General features: G+C 33.6%; 1 protein-coding gene across 1 annotated transcript; it reads right to left on the bottom strand.

The window, feature by feature from the left end:
* Positions 1 to 1869: 1869 nt before the first annotated feature.
* On the bottom strand, positions 1870 to 8965 carry LOC145257252 (uncharacterized). Its single transcript, XM_080115645.1, has 2 exons — positions 8154 to 8965; positions 1870 to 2176 (listed from the first exon to the last, which is right to left on the bottom strand). Exons 1-2 carry the CDS (start codon positions 8580 to 8582, stop codon positions 2039 to 2041), a joined length of 567 nt encoding a protein of 188 aa, XP_079971771.1. The 5' UTR covers positions 8583 to 8965; the 3' UTR covers positions 1870 to 2038.
* Positions 8966 to 17470: the final 8505 nt, after the last annotated feature.

Raw genomic sequence — 17470 nt, 5'->3', positions numbered from 1 at the left:
ATTTCATAGACAAACACTGCGGACGAATCAGTTTCTCTGTGTAATATGGTACCACAGGGTGTGGTACCTCCATCACTGATATGGACATTAGGGTACCACTTGATGTGGTACCCCCTGACACGGACACTGGGGTACCACCGGATGTGGTACCCCCTGACATGATCATTGGGGCACCACCGGGTGTTGTACCCCCAGACAGGAACACTGTGGTCGTAAATATTATCTAGTTTTAATGGAAAGCGTAAGATGTCTGTCACTGTTTCATATATATGAAAATGAAACCAATAATCACATAATGAAATCCAATAACGGAGGACATTTGTAAAGAGACTTTACTTACGATCATCTGATGATTCAGGTGAAGACACCAGTTTGGAGATGATCTGGTGTTCTGTAATGTATTCAGACATTCAGAAGAATAATTAAAATTATTAAATAGACGCCAGGCATGAAATACAAGCATTTCGATATTCTCTTATCCTTCAAATACATTCTTCGAATACATTCAGGACGCAAGTTAGAATGTGAATGAATGTGAGGGAGCAATTATTATTTGTTTTATATTTAGTGTTGTATATTGGAATTAATTTGAGTCAAAAAATGAAATAATATAATTATCAAGAATGATAATTTGACTAGAGAAGACCTAATGGATAGAGAAAATGAAACTGATTGCTTTCTTCTTTGTTGGATTACGTATTTGAAAGGAACAGTTTGTTCATAATAAAAATAATGCTTTGAACATGGATGAAAACTATGCATTATTTCGTGAAACACGCTTTTTGTTGTGAATATGAAAGATTTGTGTACAAAGTGTAAGTTTATGTTCCTATTGAAACTATAGATACAAGAGAAAAATCGATTTCATTTTATTAATATAGTAGAGTAGATAGTTCAAACGGAGTTCAAACGGAGTTTAAAGTAATTAAACGTATTTCCTAAATCGCTTTCAATGGTTCATCATTTGTAAGTGCGCCTGCCAATTGTTTATTACTTTGTCTCCATGACAAAATCATTTCATTTTTCAATGGTTCATCATTTGTAAGTGCGCCTGCCAATTGTTTATTACTTTGTCTCCATGACAAAATCATTTCATTTTCCAAACAATGGATATCACAACACGTAGTTTAATTATTTTTGCCGCATCAAACAAACTTCTATTGTCTACTTTGGTAAATATTGGTAAATATGACTTCTTACTATTGGAGATAATTTCTGCAACTATTTTTGCCATAATGAAAGACATGTTACACTGTTCAACAAATAATAAAGTTGTTGTAGCTAATGAGTAGCGTAGTAGAAGCATGACGCAGAGGTTTCTAGGTGAAAACTACACTCTGTTACCAAATGTTAATGTTTTCCATGGCCTTCAGAGATAGTCATTCGATTGCACTTTCAGCAATCGGCATGTTTGTCTTAATCACGTGATGCTGTGTAAAATAAATATAATATACATGGCAATAGAAAAGATAACGAAATACCAAAGTTTTATGCACGACATGAAAAGAAACATCATTCCAGTAATTATAGAAGTAACCGGACTCATGAAAAAGAATTTAAAAAATTACCTGGCAAATATACCCGGTGAATTAAGTGCAAGAAAGAGATAAACGATTGCATTTAAAAGAAATGGTTAGAATCTTAAAACAAACACTTGGTTAGAATGTATGAGATAGCAGTTGAATGTCTGGCATCCGGTAGGATGTTCTATCCACAGCTAGAAAAAATGATAAGAAAATGGAAAAAACGAACAGTAGAATTCAAATCTAATTATTTAAATACATTATTTAAAAATATTCTTGAACGATAAAAGATAAAAATTAAGTTGAAACATAAAGTGAGTTATAAAAACATCATTAAATATCAATTTATCACATTTCTCGTTTATTCTCAAAATTTATCACATTTCTCGTTTATTCTCAAAATTTTTGCAAGAATTGATTCGAACACATTTTTTCTTGTTAGAAATTCAAGTTCAAGTAAATGAGTCATTTCGGGATCTCTGCTTCATTTCACAAATTTATTTGAAATGATTTTGTTAAAATTTACGGAATTTTCTGTGTTCATAATCTGAATAAAAAGACTGCGATCGGAAAGTGAACGCCTTTAATGTATCTTTACTGTAGATTTGTCTTGAGGAGATTGCTTCCCAGTTTTCTTCTTGGCTCTTATTGACCTATAAAATAAAATTTGATACATAATCAATCGCTCATCGAATCAAAATAAGCATCAATGTAAGAATTTTATAGTTTTCAAACTGATTTTCTTTTATCTTATTACTATGTTTTGACCGTGTTTGCCTTCAAGACTTTTTTCGGGTGTCTAGTGTCCAAATCGGTAACTGTTATGGAACTTTCACACAGTTCTTTACTAGCGTCGTGTTGCATTGCATTTTTAAAGCCTGTGGAGTTTACATTTACTTAATTCACTTTATTGTAAGATTGCTTTGGCGACTGTTTGTTTAGAGTGTCGAGACAAAAGATAGCCAATATACTGAGTTGGCTGTGTCTGTTCGTATCGGACTTAAAAAAAAAACGATGACATGAATTCCAAGGAAAACACCAAAGTTTTATCTACTATCATTTAAGGAGAATGTTGGGTTTACTTCAGGCCACCGTATGACTCTTGCTTCCTTTATTTTCACCTCAGATTCCATGATCAATATCTCTGATAAAAGGGAGAAAACTGCTGTTTTCTAGGTTGGGATCTATCCATATGACGTTCATTGTTGGCTAGTTTTGACCGTGAGGTGGTATTTTTCAGATCCTTACATCAAGTGGCTCCATACATTGCCTGGAGAGATCCCCCCCACACACACATAAATATATAATTCAGACACGAACACAGGAACCTAGACTAGTGAGTTGAGTTGCGTGGTCGGCAAGCATAAAGGTAATAGAATTCCAGTTGGTTTTGAATTCATTTCCGCCTCTCGTTATTATGATGATGAAGGGGGCGAAAGAAAATCCCAGTCTGTCTACATTAAAATCTAGACACAAACTGCTTGGAAATAGTTGGGCAGAAATCAGTAGGCTTCGAGCGTTCATTGTGCGTTGATGTACTAATCACATGCGTATCAATACTCTGATTGAACTACACTCAACATAACGCAAGATATTGTGAGTACATATAAAAAATAGATCTCTCATGCAACTGTTTAACGTCTGTTTACATGTGTAGGGCTGCTTTTAGAAATTGACTTCTAAACTAACTTATCTTTGGCCAGATCTTTATTTATTTTTTTTTTCAGTCCACCTTTATCATTTCCTATCATGTCTTCCTAGACTCTCCTTGTGGATTAACCCTGTTACCTTAATAGTTCTACATCGACTAACATAAGAAGTCTCATCCATTCTCTCAATATAACTAAACCATCTGTTCTGCACACATTTCTATACACTGTGTCATAAAACCAAATATTCTAAGTCGACAGTCGTCTCGGCCATGTGTCTTCCGAACACATAAGTTCTATAATAGTTCTTAAGTACAGCAGAAGACATCTGAAGACGGCCAGAAACAGCTAAAACGTTGGCATAACAATAGCCGAAATAAGGAAAACAGCAAAATTTGTTCTAAACATTACTGTCAGTGTAACAAAATTGAAAAACTCTTCAAAACAGATTACAGTATAAAGTAATTTTCCCTCTGGATCTATTTGGCTTTGTTTTCTAGTGCTTTTACTGCCCTTTAAATTTTTTAAGCGGATTAATTTTCCAAAGTATTATCTTTTTTTTTGTTGTAAATTCAAATTTAAAATTTAAATTTAATTATTACAGTATGGTTTTCTTATGAAATTATACATTGAACCGAATTGTTTTAAAACTATAATTACATGAGGATCTTCTAAAAATTTAAAAACTAGTTAAAATGCGTCTGCTAACTAAACTATTCGAACTAAGCACATGTTGCACAGCATTTCAATATGTTAAACTATCTTCTGCTACCATATGACGTTCATCTAAAATTTCAGATGAGATATCTTATAAAAGAAATGGAATCGAAATACATGGTTTTGTTGTTAAAATCAAAATAATCGTTGAATAAAAAAGTCAATAGCAAAGTATAAATTAAGTATCTTTCAAATAAAAATATGCAAATTAGTTCACATTTACCACAGAGCTGACATATACAGAAGCCGTGTTCATACCAGACAGGGTTCTGCTATTGTGTGAGCTTGAATTTGTAGAGGAATTACGAAGTGATTCCTACAAACGCTAAAAAGCAAATGTCTCGAATTAGTTACCCTTTTTCTGTCTTCGTTTCGTTTCGATACGTTCTCTTCACTTTCTAAAGCTAGCAAGTTTTAACATGAATATATTAACTTAAATCGTTTCCAACCTCAAATGTAATATGTCTATGTGAAAATAGTGAGCCGATGCAATGTTAGAAACTCCTATAAAACAAACCACTAGCCGTTTGAGCACAGAATAGCCCCCAAACCTTTGCTCATCCCTCGTGTCTTTGAGCCGGATGAGACGAAAAGAACTCAATCACTCACATAACAGCCTGCTTCATCTCGTGTACACATTTCTACATACTAGCAAGTGTCAGGCGAACAGAAACTGCTAATCACACACACATATACACAACGGAACTTTGAAACAAACCTTTTGGCGCTTTTTGTCTACTTCTTATTCAAGAACTTAACAACTTTTTTTTCTTTTTTTTTACAAAGGAATCACCACTTATCAAGGCCCAGAGAACACTCGAGGATAAAGGTTAAAGAGTGTACAGTGCTCAAAAGGACAATATCATAGTAATCGTTAGAAGTGTAAATTTAGTAAATTGGATTACTTAAGGGGAGCGGCTCATCAAGAACTTGTTTACATTGGATTTGAAGACGGCCATATTGTAGATAACTGGAAAGCTGGTAAACGGAAGAGAGTTCCACAGGTGTGCAGTTCTTAGAAAGAAGCTTTGTTCATGGAATCTACGTTTAGGTTTAGACACAGGTAAAGAGTGGGGGAAATTATTGATAGTGTTTACAGCCAAAGGAGTATTTCTCGTGAATGTTTTGTGAGGGGGATCATAGATTGGAGCTCAGACGAGCGCTTTCCATGAAAATAACGATAAAACAGAGACAGGTTCGCAACGTCTCTTTTGTGAGAAAGAGGTTGCAGGGAAGAGAAAAGGACATCCCCCACTAGGCTACAAAGTCTATTCTGAACCCTGTCAAGGCAGGATAATGTCTTCCCAGCAGCTCTTGCCCAGATGTGACAGCAATACTCCATCATTGGCCGTACCTGGCTTTTATATAGGTAGAGAATTGGATCAGCAGTGAGATATCTACTGGATCGATAGAAGGATCCCATCATTTTGCCAGCGACCTTAGCAATGGATTTGATGTATGTATTCCATTTTAGATTAGGAGTAAAGGTTAAGCCCAGAAGCTTGTCAAAACATGAAGCCTTCCCAGGACGAGAGCCATTCATTTAAATTGATGCCAGATGGGGATCAGAACGTTGATGATGCACAGATAGAAGCTTGGTTTTAGATGCAATAAAAGTAACCAGTCACTTTTTTCCACATTGTACCACATGCTTAAGATCAGAGGAGAGAGGATCGGAGAGAACTTGGTCGTTTACGGCCTTTGATGTGCTGCCAATAGATAGTGTCGTCAGCAAAAATGTCTACGAATGACCTAAGGATGTGATTTGGAAGATCATTAGTGTAGATCAGGAAGAGAGTTGGACACAGGATGACCCCTGAAGGGCTCTAGCATTAATACTATGAGCTTCTGATTTCTTTCCATCAACCACTACTCTTATGAACCTATCAGAGATAAATGATTTAATAATTGAAAAGACATTTCCAGTTATACCGTAGCTGGAGATCTTGTGAAGTAGATCTTTATGCCATAACAAACGTTGGTCTTTCTCTGTAAAATTGTTGATATAAATATATCTTGTTCGCTAATTCATGTTTTCTTAATTCATTCCAAAATTCTCATTGTTGAGTTAGCACTTGCTAATTGATGACCCATTCATAACATTCATGTTTTTATTCATCTTTTCATTCGCTAATTTAACTACATGCATATTAATTGTTTGTGGTACTTTTCAAATTTTACTATCGCCAAAAATACACCAACCGTAGCCAGGAGCTACAATACAAATTAACTTGGAATAAAATGTTCTGCCCGTTTGTGCAAGAAATAAGTTCAACTTTCACATTTATTCATTTCCATATTAAACATGTCAATGCATGCAATACATTCAATTTAATTTGAACTCAGCTAACTAAGAACTTAGTCTGTGTCCAACGTTACACCACTCACCTGATAAAAAAAAGACGATCAAATAAAAGCGACAATAAAACCTGATGTATAAATGTCAAGAGAAGCAGATTGACAGGAATTTAAGATTGATCAATGAACTAATTATTAATGTTGTGTACTTTTATGCATCACATTTTGAAACGCAAACTTATTAAATTGGCAGCATGAATTTTATGTTTGGCTTGTAGCAGTCACATATTTGTATGTACTATTTTCGTTTACTGTACGTAGACAAGTATAGCGCTGAGTGATTGGCTCACCAGCGTAAGCAACCAACCTCAACACAGTTTGGTTTCCCCGTTTAGACAGTTGAAGAAGGGAGTTCCTTTTGGGGGCATTACGTATTTCATCAATTTTCTTAACCTGTTAACAATTTAATAAATCTACCAAAGTGCAAGGCGTCTTTTGTAAAGATTAACACTTAGCTGTTTATAATTTCTGTTCAGAAGTATTTCTATTTAAACCTCAATGCCGTCTATTACCGTCTAATAATTCACATATGGAATCAAATTAACCTCCTATAATGGAGAACGTATACAATTCATTCATTCGTTATTATAAAAATGGTAACCTCAACTTTATTCCAACACATAATGTCTCGACTTTCTCAAAAGCAGAAAATCTGCAACAAGATCGAGTTTATAGTTATTCATAATAAGTGCCGAGATCACGTACAAAAGTCGTGAAAAGTTCATTCTGGTTGATTGCTCATCGTTAGGGATACTGCATGCATTCATTCTACTTATCCTTACATTTGGGTGCAAGGATCTGGTGTTGTGACATCTATATTGAATTTCTCCTTACCATTTACCACAATGTGCTAGCGACATCCAGGTATTCATTTTATTAATATATTCTTTATTTCAGTGCACTTTTATGTTCAAGCATATAAAGCAGAACATAAAGATTACTTAAAAAGAAATAACCTTTTTCACAGGTCCTGGATATGACCTTAAACTATATTCAATGATGACGCCCCAGCTTGCGGGCTTTGGGGAGTGTGGAGCCACTCTTTAATTGCCATTGCTCTCGGGTCCACTCTGACCCGGAGTGGTAGTACCTGTTAGGGTCCCAACTATGGGTTAAGTAGAAACCGACTTGAAAAAAACAAAAACAAAAAGCAAACAATATATTCTATTAAAAATTTTTCTTCAAAATCACTGGATTCGGCATTAAATAACATGAAAACGGTTGATATGCTGTAAAACCAAAATAACCAATGAAACCTTTTTCACAACTAATTTTGCATTTAATAAAGGTTTAACAACAATAAGTAAATGGAGAACTGTGTTTTATATTTTGTTCTTCGGGTGGCTAAGGATAAAATAGTTTTCATAACTTTCGTAGAAGAATTTCATCAAAAAGACTAACGCTGCCACCCGAAATACAGACAAGTGCAAATTGTAGTAAAAAAATGTTGTTTACGCATGAGAATGGAATCGATTCATTTCATTTAGTATTTACATAAAAATCGTTTCCTTTATGTTTCTGCCTCCATATAAACTCATGCTAATAGATGTCTACCATTGCGCGTTGTGTTCCACAGTGGTGTTTATTATGACTTTTGGACAGCCTAAATCTAAACTTAACAGAACTCTTACTTTAATATACCACAAACCCTAACTTAACTCCAACACTAAAAAGACACATGATAAAAAAAGACACATGATAAAAAAAAGACACATGATAAAAAAAAGAGCTCGCGAAAGTAGTTCAGATGCTAATCCTGCACACAAATAATCTTTTGTAAAACACATTTATTATCATTACTGACGGAATGCTTCTACAAACGTTCTAATAAAATATTTCGACTTAAATAATCGAATTTGTATATTATTGATATAAATGTAAAGAAAGAGTTTCATAAAACTTTTACCTTTGATGATGAAGATCCTTGTGTTGTTGCCCTTGTTGGATTGCCACATGTTAAATTTGAAGTGTGCTCGTTTGAGAGAAAGTCATTTGTCTGCACATTGTTCATCTCCCACGGAGTATCCTTCAGTTGTGTAGCGACTTGCTTTCTGTTACATTCATATTTGAAGTCTGGTTTTATTATACTTTGAGTCTTTTGTTCTTTGGTTTTGGATTTTTGTTGTTGCAACGCATCTTTACCGTTCGTTGGTCCCGATTTTGCATGTCTTCTACGAAAACAGCTTCTGACCAAAATTGAATTCTCCAAAGTTTTCAGATTCTTTTTATCAGGTAACTTTGTCGAGAAAGATGCTTGTTTGTTGAAAACCATCGAATCAGGTAAACTGACGCTCGTGTCCTTTCTTACTCGACTGATTCTAAATTCGGGTTTCATGTTGAAGCATGTTTCTTCTTTTGTTGTTTTGGATTCATCCAAATTGCTAACCTTTCGTTCCTTATTTTGCGAGTGATAAATCTTTGTATTATTTCTGCTCGTTCTATCAACTTCGTTTTGTTCTAATTTGTTCTCTTCACACAAAGGTGTAATCCTTTTGTGGGTATATTTCCTTATTTTCTTTTCTAAATCAATCAAGTTTATTTTCAAATCGTCTATAATAAAACCTTTTCGTGCCGTGTTTCCTTGTTTTAAATGAATGTGACTGAAAATCCGCCCGTTTGTAGAGGACAATTTAAGGTGGCTTCGCAGCGTATGCAGGCTTGCATTATTTGAGTGTGAATGTACAGCTGTATGTAGAGACGAGGTATTATTTTGTTGTGAATTCAGTTCATTTCGTCCAGCTGGTTCCGAATTGTTCCGTTTGAAACTCGTTGCAAGAGTAGCGTTGTCGACCAGAGTACATAGATTAGTATTCGTTGTATTGCTGACAACAGAATACGGCTGAACTTTTGAGCAGAAAGTTCTCAGTCGACAATAACTTTGTTTTTTATCTTTAACATTATCTTTGCGAGTATTTACGTTTGAGGTTGATGATGCATTGAGCTCCTCTTGTAATTTATGTACTCTCGCCATATTGAAATGACACTGTTCTTTTTTCAGCTTTCTATGTAGCTGTTGGAGAACAGCGTTTTCTGGGTAGCTTCGTTTCTGTTTTCGTAAGACTTTGACTAGTTCATGAAGAGTATGGTATTTAGAGACCTGTTCGTTAAAACCAAGATTGCTGCTTTTTGCCTCATTTCTTTGTGAAGAAGCCGGGTTATTATGAGGTAGATTTAATACAGGCAGTTCTTTATAATTCAACATGCAGTTCCATTTGGTTTTGGGTAAATCCGCGCCGGTTTTAATCTGATATTTCGTTTGATCTTTTCCCGCTTCACGTATTATACCTTTTGTTTCAGTTTTAACATCAGCCAATGAGAGTTTCTTATTCATATGACTTGTAATGCGAAGAGTGGCAATACTTGACGGCAGTTGAACAGTTTGCGTAGATAAGATCTTGTTTGGCTGGATATAAGAACGTCTTTTCTCCGTCATCTTTTCTAAGACGATTTTGGGAGAAAACATCTTCACACGAGTAGGAAGTGTAGTATTATTCTCCTTTTCACTTGTGGCTGTGTAAACTACATTATTTACAATGATAGGTGCTGTGTGTTTCGATGTTGGAGTCAAAAGTTGTCCCTTGTGTTGATTAGACGTTACTGACTGTTGTACATTACAAGTGCATTTTTTCGATCTTTGTTCCGGCGCAACATGAGGCAGATCGGTTTTGCTATCTTCATCCGTTGAGGAAAACATGGCAGCATCAAATCCGTTTTCGCAGGTTAATTGCTTCAGATCAATATGAATTAGTTTCGAGACGGCATTTGGTAAATTTTTAACTTTTGCGTTGTCGTTGATTGGACATCTGGAATAGAATGAGTGTAATGAGGAAGTTGAAGGCATAAGAACGTCCTTACTTTTCGCAAGAGTTGAAGAAGAGGGAGAATTAGCAGCTGCGATGGCAGCAGCAACGGCATTGTATTTGAAAAGTCGCGCTGCTTTATTCGTAGGTGAATATTTCTGCAGATGTTCCACATACATTTGTATGGATTTTGTTGGAATGTAAGTGTTGGAGATCTTTTCGGGTAACACCGGTTTCCAAGTATTGGACACTTTCATGCTGACGAGAAAAACAAAGGAAAACAAGCATATTAGTGTTAATAACACGGAAACAAACACTAAATATTAAAAAAAAATAAAACAAGACCTAAATAATATACAAGATCCAATCAAAATTGCAGAGTACATGAGACTCTTCCCCAAGAAAACATACACCATAAATAGCGTAAAAAAAGATAACAGGAAAAACTCAACGAAAGAAACAAAGGATAACCTACATTAAAAAGAAAAAAATATCCAATTCTCATAATCATATTCCATCAAACAAGGTTTGTTGGATGACGTTCGAAAATTGACTTCTGAACTAATCGCGCTCTCTCTCTCTCTCTCTCTCTCTCTCTCTCTTTCTTTCTCTACATATATATATATATATAAATATATATATAAATATATATGTATATAAATATATATGAATATAAATATATATGAATATATATAAATATATATATATAAATATATATATATAAATATATATATATAAATATATATATATATATAAATATATATGTATATAACTATATATATATAGATGAATATATATATAAATATATTTATATAAATACATAAATATATATAAATATATAAGTATATATATATATATATATATATATATATATATATATATATATATATAATTCAGAATAATGAAATACAATAAATCTACTGGTGTGCAAATCCAGTGATTATCGGTCTTACAAAATATTATTGGATGTAATATTTTATATAAGACTATCCTAATTAAATAAAATTGCTCTATATACTAGATAGATCAAATAAATCATAATTTAGAAATATAAAATTTGTTATTTGAAAATGTTAAATTTCAAATATAGAAATTTTATTGTATGCAAGACAAAGAATGCAGTATAGTATTTTGCTGTACTGTATTCTTTGTCTTGGATACAATAAAATTTCTATATTTGAAATTTAACTTTTTCAAATCACAAATTTTACATTCCTAAATTATATATATATATATATATATATATATATATATATATATATATATATATATATATATATATATAATTTATATATGTATAATTTTATGACAACCCTCAATCAGATTGTGCCCATCTAACTCTGACTTGGGTGCTCCAAGCAAAAACATCTTAGATAGAATCATCCCTTCTATTAAGGAAAAGGTTAGTTTCCCTCTTTGGCTAAATTCACATTCTGTAATCAATTGATTTGTCTCCCTTAAAAATAAACACCTCCTTAACTTCATAACCTTTGACATTCAAAATTATTATCAATCAATTTCTACGATCCTTTTGAATGAGGCTCTAATCTTTGCTAAAAGAAATTCTGATTTAACTAATTTAGAAGTTAAATTAATTCTCCTAACGAGAAAGTTCCTTATACAATTTGACAATAAGTTTTGGACTAGAAAGGACACCCCTAATAATTTTGTCATCTTGATGGGTGCTTCTGGCTCTGCAGAAGTTACCGATTTAGTGGGGCTCTTCTTACTGAAAGAACTTAAATACCACTTTAATCATATCCAAGGAGGCCTTTATAGAGACGATACCCTTTTCACTATAACAGTCAGGCAAAGAGATTACAACAAAACAATTACAAATTTACATAACTTCTTTAATAACTTTGGCCTTATCGAACCAAACAAAAAAAACTTCAACTTTTCTAGATGTTACACTTAATCTTAACACCGAAACTTATAGCCCCTATCATAAACTTAACCTTACGCTTTTATACGTTCATAAATCTTCTAACCACCCCAACTCAATCATAAAATCTATAGTACCATCCGTCTCTAGAAGAATGTCTACTCTTTCTGCCGATAAAAAAAACTTTTAATCAAAATACTACTTTCTTCAATAATGCCTTAAGGAACTCAGGACAAAATGAAAAGATAAAATACAACCATTATGCTCCTCCTGCTGGCCGCCTTAAATCTGTAATCACACTCAATATGACTCGCAAGAAACTAGTTCAAAAACAAGATCTGCCGTTATCAATAGCAATGAACCAGTCTACATATATAATCCAAACCAAAATACTAATCGTAATGCCTCTAACCTACCCAGTTGCATCAAAAGAAAGAAAAATGTTTGGTTTAATCCTCCATTTAGCGTAAATGTCAAAACTAATATACCTAAGGAATTCTTAAACATTGTAAAAAACTCTTTCAAATACCCACACAGATATAGTTCTATTTTCAATAAAAACTTAATAAGGATTTCTTATTCAACTATGCCTAATTTAGCACAAAGAATATTAACATCTAATAACAAAAAATTAAATCAGACCCAAAAATTTCTTTCACAATTAAACCCAAAACTAATTGTAATTGTAATAACAAACATAAATGCCCACACAATAATGATTGAATCCATAAAGATGTTATATATTCATGCACAATTACAGAGCTCCCACGCAATCCTCCCATAACAGACACTAATATCTTGTCTTCGTTATCCTTCTTCCCATCCTCCACCTGATATAGTTACTAATCCAATATATCACTCAAGCAACCCCTCCATCTACAATCATACAACTAGCAATAATAATAATAATAATAATAATAATAATAATAATAATAATAATGGGAATAATAATATTTCTCCTAACAGCCATCCTAACACTAACAACACTCATTATCCCCTCCAAAGCAGTCCTCGTACAATCATTGTCCCGCTCTTTGTTCAACACAATGAACAAAATTCAAACTATTTCCCTAATACATATCAGGAAATTAATATTATTTTCAGACCTCGAGCTTTTAATAAAGTACATACATATATCGGCGCTACTTCAACATTAATCAAGAAAAGAATATCAAACCACATTTCTTCTTTTAACAACCAAAATTCTAATAATAACCAAGGATCTTCTCTAACCACTTCAATTAAAAACCTTAATTCTAACAATACCCCCTTCGCAATCAAATGAACTATCCTAAAAAAAGATAAGTCTTATACTCCAGGCTCTAAGTCATGTCGCTTTTGCACAAACGAAGCTATAATTATAATTACTTCCCCTCAAAGTAACAATATAATAAATTCTAAAAACGAACTGATCTCTTTCTGTAAACATAAGTCCAAATTTAATTATGGTAAATTTGAAATTACATAGCTATTAATTTAACCTTTCATATATATATATATTTTCTATAACATTATCGTTTTTTCTACATAGTTTCTTGATACTTTATAACTTAATAATTTTTTATTGTAATTCTTTAATCCTTCCTTGTTTGGCCGGTTTTTCATCTGCAATTTCCGTTTTAGTGTTTAAGTATTCTTATCTATCAAATATATCAATCTACCTACACATTCATATTCTGCAAGTATATTTACTTATATTTTACTATATGCACTTACTTACATACTTACTTGCTCTATCCGGAATTTGAAGATACCGGTCATCCTCTCCCCTTTAATTTTTTTAACTCTTTATTTATTTATTTACTCATCTATTTAGTTATATGTATGTATGCGTGTATGTGTGTGGGTGTGTTTGTTATGTGTATATATGTATATATATGAATATGTGTAATTGTATGTATTCATATGTATGTATGTATGTATGTATATACATACATACATACATACATATGAATACATACAATTACACATATTACGTATGTACGTATGTATGTACATTTGTATATGTTTATTTTATATTTCTTCTCATTTCATTTGGTGTCTTTTAATAACTTCTGCTCATAAATTAATTCTTACATAATGACTTGTACATTTCAGTTGACCCCTTTTTTGCTCTAAATTTTGGCGCCGTTCAACGTCATGTTGTCTGGATCATTTTGACATTGGCTTTTCTATTTTAAAATTAATTCAATCACCATTCAATTTTTTTCTTCTTCTTCACTCATTTTTTTAAATTTAGCCTTGCCTCAACAGTCGAGTTTTAAATTTCTTCCATTTTTTACGCATATCTTATCTTTCTTTTAATAATATTACTGGAATTCATTTCCTTTTCCTTGTACATATTTGTGAATTATTCCACGGATTTCTGCCTTTTGGATTATTTTAGACCATCTTCTAATTACCTGATTCCCTTGGATTTTACTTTTTCGAATGGAAATTTAACCAACTTTCTTGGATTCTACATTTTTGAATTTTACCGTCATTGGATACTTTACCTTTCACCAGACTATCCATTCATGTAAAAGGAGAGAAGTTGAATGCCTACTAGACACTATACTCGAGTGTCTAAGGTCTCTCTGTACAGGGGTTTGTCAGAACAATCTTGCATAAGGATACAGTAAACCCTGACCAAATATTCAAAATCACATAGTATTCGCAGCCCAAATAAGATCTCCACACCACCCCACAGCTTTTCCGAGGAATGGTGCACCTTCTCCAAGTGATATTACCTCAAGTAATAGCACGAAACTGGATACTCCACCAGACTAGATAAATTCTTGTCCTGGAATCCAGTAAGACCATGAGACCAACATGAAAGATATACTACAACATATAAAAATGGTTAATTGGGGAGAGGAATATTGTCCTCAATTTCTTTACTAACTCAGTGCTTGAGAGATAAAGAACTTTAATGGAACATTCGAATATCTATGTATCTCATATAGAGTTCGCCCCAGGTTGTGGGCTCCTTGATTTCTGAGAACTTCGACTGAAGTAAAATAAAACAGTGAAATCACTTTTTTTTTTCGTTCTATTCCCTCTGCTTCACTTTTTGTTATCAAGTAAGATCTATGACTTACTTGTAGTTTCATTAAATACTTTTGCAAGCAAAGTCCGATCCCGCATTTTGCTAAATCCTACCCTCCAATGAGAAGGAAAGTATTTCTTTGAAACTCTGCGGATTAAGGACTATCCATTTATTTAGTGTTTCCTTTTCAAATTAAATATGTTTTTAACTCTTTTTCAAAGTGTTTTTTTAACATATTTTATTAAGTACTTGCTCTTATATATATATATATATATATATATATATATATATATATATATATATATATATATATATCGCCCCATTAGCCTACTCCCACTTTTCGTCAAAATATTTGAATCTGTAATTATTCAAGCTCTAGTCCATCACCTTACAGCTGCTAAACTTCTGATCACCACCAATATGGATTTAAGCAAGCCCGTTCCACATCAAATATCCTAACAGTAATCTCTGAACGTATATATAATTCACTGGACAATGCAGGTGAGGGTAGAGTGGTAGTCCCTGACATATCTAAGGTTTTTGACAGGGTGTGGTACGATGGTCTTCTCAGGAAAATCAAACCATATGGCATCACTGGACGAATTCATGACGTACTTAAATCCTTCTTAAGTAAGAGAAGAATCCAGGTTGTCCTCGACGGTCGTACATCTAAACATTATGATATAAATGCGGGTGTACCTCAGGGTTCTATCCTTTGACCTTTATTATTCCTAATATTCATAAATAACCTTGATAAATTGTCTCTGAGGTGGGTGAATTTGCTGATGACACCATGCTCTATAATAGGCACAAGGGGAAACAAATGAATACATATCTAAGGAAATTGCAGAAACACTAGAGGAAGACCTCCACCCTGTAGTGGAATCAGGACAAAAATGGATGGTCGCATTCAATACTGCCAAGACTAAGCTTGTTTCCTTCAATAATTATAAGAAACCTCCTCTACCACTAACAGCAATGACCAAAAAGACATTATCTTAAAGTACTTCTTTTAAATTCCTCGGCCTAACGTTCACAGGGAACATGAGTTGGAACAGATACATTGATAGCATTGCCAAGGCTGCTGCGAAGAAGGTGAGCTGTTTCTACTGTGCTAGAAAGCTATTTATGCCTGAAAGTATCCTATAAGGCCACCATTCACCCATGCATGGAGTACTGTTGTCACATTTGGGTTAGTGCATCTGCTACTAGTCTCTCACTCCTGGACAGGGTTCAAAAGAGAGTTGCCAACCTAATATGTCATGACCTGTCATCTAAGCTTCAGCCTCTGTCCCATCGATGAAATGTTGCATCCCTCTGCCTTTTCTACAAGTTATGTTAATAGTAAATGCTCTGACGAGTTACAAGCATTTGTACCTCCTCGACGGAAATACCCCCAACAAATCCGACAAGCAGCTAAATTCCAACCCCTACACAGTAGAGATCCCTAGGTGTAAGAAAGCTTTCTCAAATCCACTACTCCAATAGTTTCTTCCCCAGAACTGCTAGACTTTGGAACACCCTTTCGGGATTCTGCTTTCCCAACTGTACTGACATGCCGAAATTCAAGTGTAATGTGAACAGACATCTTGCTGCTCGTCTCCCTCTATAATGTCCCTGCAATTTATGTCCCCTATAGTAGCCCCCTACTTCAAAGTGGCACTGTGCCTGGTTTGGAGTGAAAATTTAATAATATATATATATATATATATATATATATATATATATATAAAGAGAGAGAGAGAGAGAGAGAGAGAGAGAGAGAGAGAGAGAGAGAGAGAGAGTAGCGTCCAAAACTAAGCAACAAAGTTTTAAAACCTAATATTGTTAGAAATAAAAACTGTGAAAAGCTGAAATTTTGACAACTGTCAGTCATTTTCATCCATAATAACATACTAAAATTTGAATCACTTGCAAAGGACGGAAAAAGAATTAAAGCAATTATTTATTTTCAAAAGTCCAAAAGTAAGGGACAAAATTGAGAAAAACAATGCAAACAGTATGCTTTATTCAAATTTTTTGATTTCCTCTAAAGAATAAATCTTACTTAGCCATTTGTAAACGTTGCATCAGCCGGCACCATGGCGAAACGCCCAAAATTTGATTACTCTGTGAGGCAAGTTATTGTGAAGCTACACAAGGAAAAGTAGACCATTAGAGAGATTTCAGAGAAAGTGAAACGTCCCAAAAGTGTTGTAGGCAGGGTTGTTAAATCCTACAATGACACTGGCAAAATAGTTAATGCTTTTAAAACTGGCAGACCCCACAAAACTTCGGCAAGAAGAAGATCGAATAATGCAGTGTATGTCATTAAAGGGACTGTTTTAAGTCTTGTACAGAAATTAAAAGGGTTATGAATAGTACCTATAATATAATAAGTTAATGTGACAAGACAGACTGTTTCTAGACGACTGCAAGAATTAGGGCTGTTTAATCGAACCCCACTTGTTAGTTCGAATAATAATAATAATAATAAGAGATTAGAGTTTGCAAACAGGTATGCAATTTAG

The sequence above is a fragment of the Euprymna scolopes genome, chromosome 3 (assembly GCF_053919585.1).
Source record: "Euprymna scolopes isolate OS-2025 chromosome 3, ASM5391958v1, whole genome shotgun sequence".
NCBI classification, from domain to species: Eukaryota; Metazoa; Mollusca; class Cephalopoda; order Sepiida; family Sepiolidae; genus Euprymna; species Euprymna scolopes.
This window is presented reverse-complemented; position numbering and strand designations above follow the sequence as displayed.

Bases quoted from the DNA above. Each gene is read 5' to 3' on its own strand.
- LOC145257252 (XM_080115645.1), bottom strand. From the start codon at position 8,582: ATGAAACCCGAATTTAGAATCAGTCGAGTAAGAAAGGACACGAGCGTC. The intron at 2,177-8,153 runs GTAAAAGTTTTA...TTTATTTTATAG, and splicing joins AAGGATCTTCATCATCAAAG to GTCAATAAGAGCCAAGAAGA.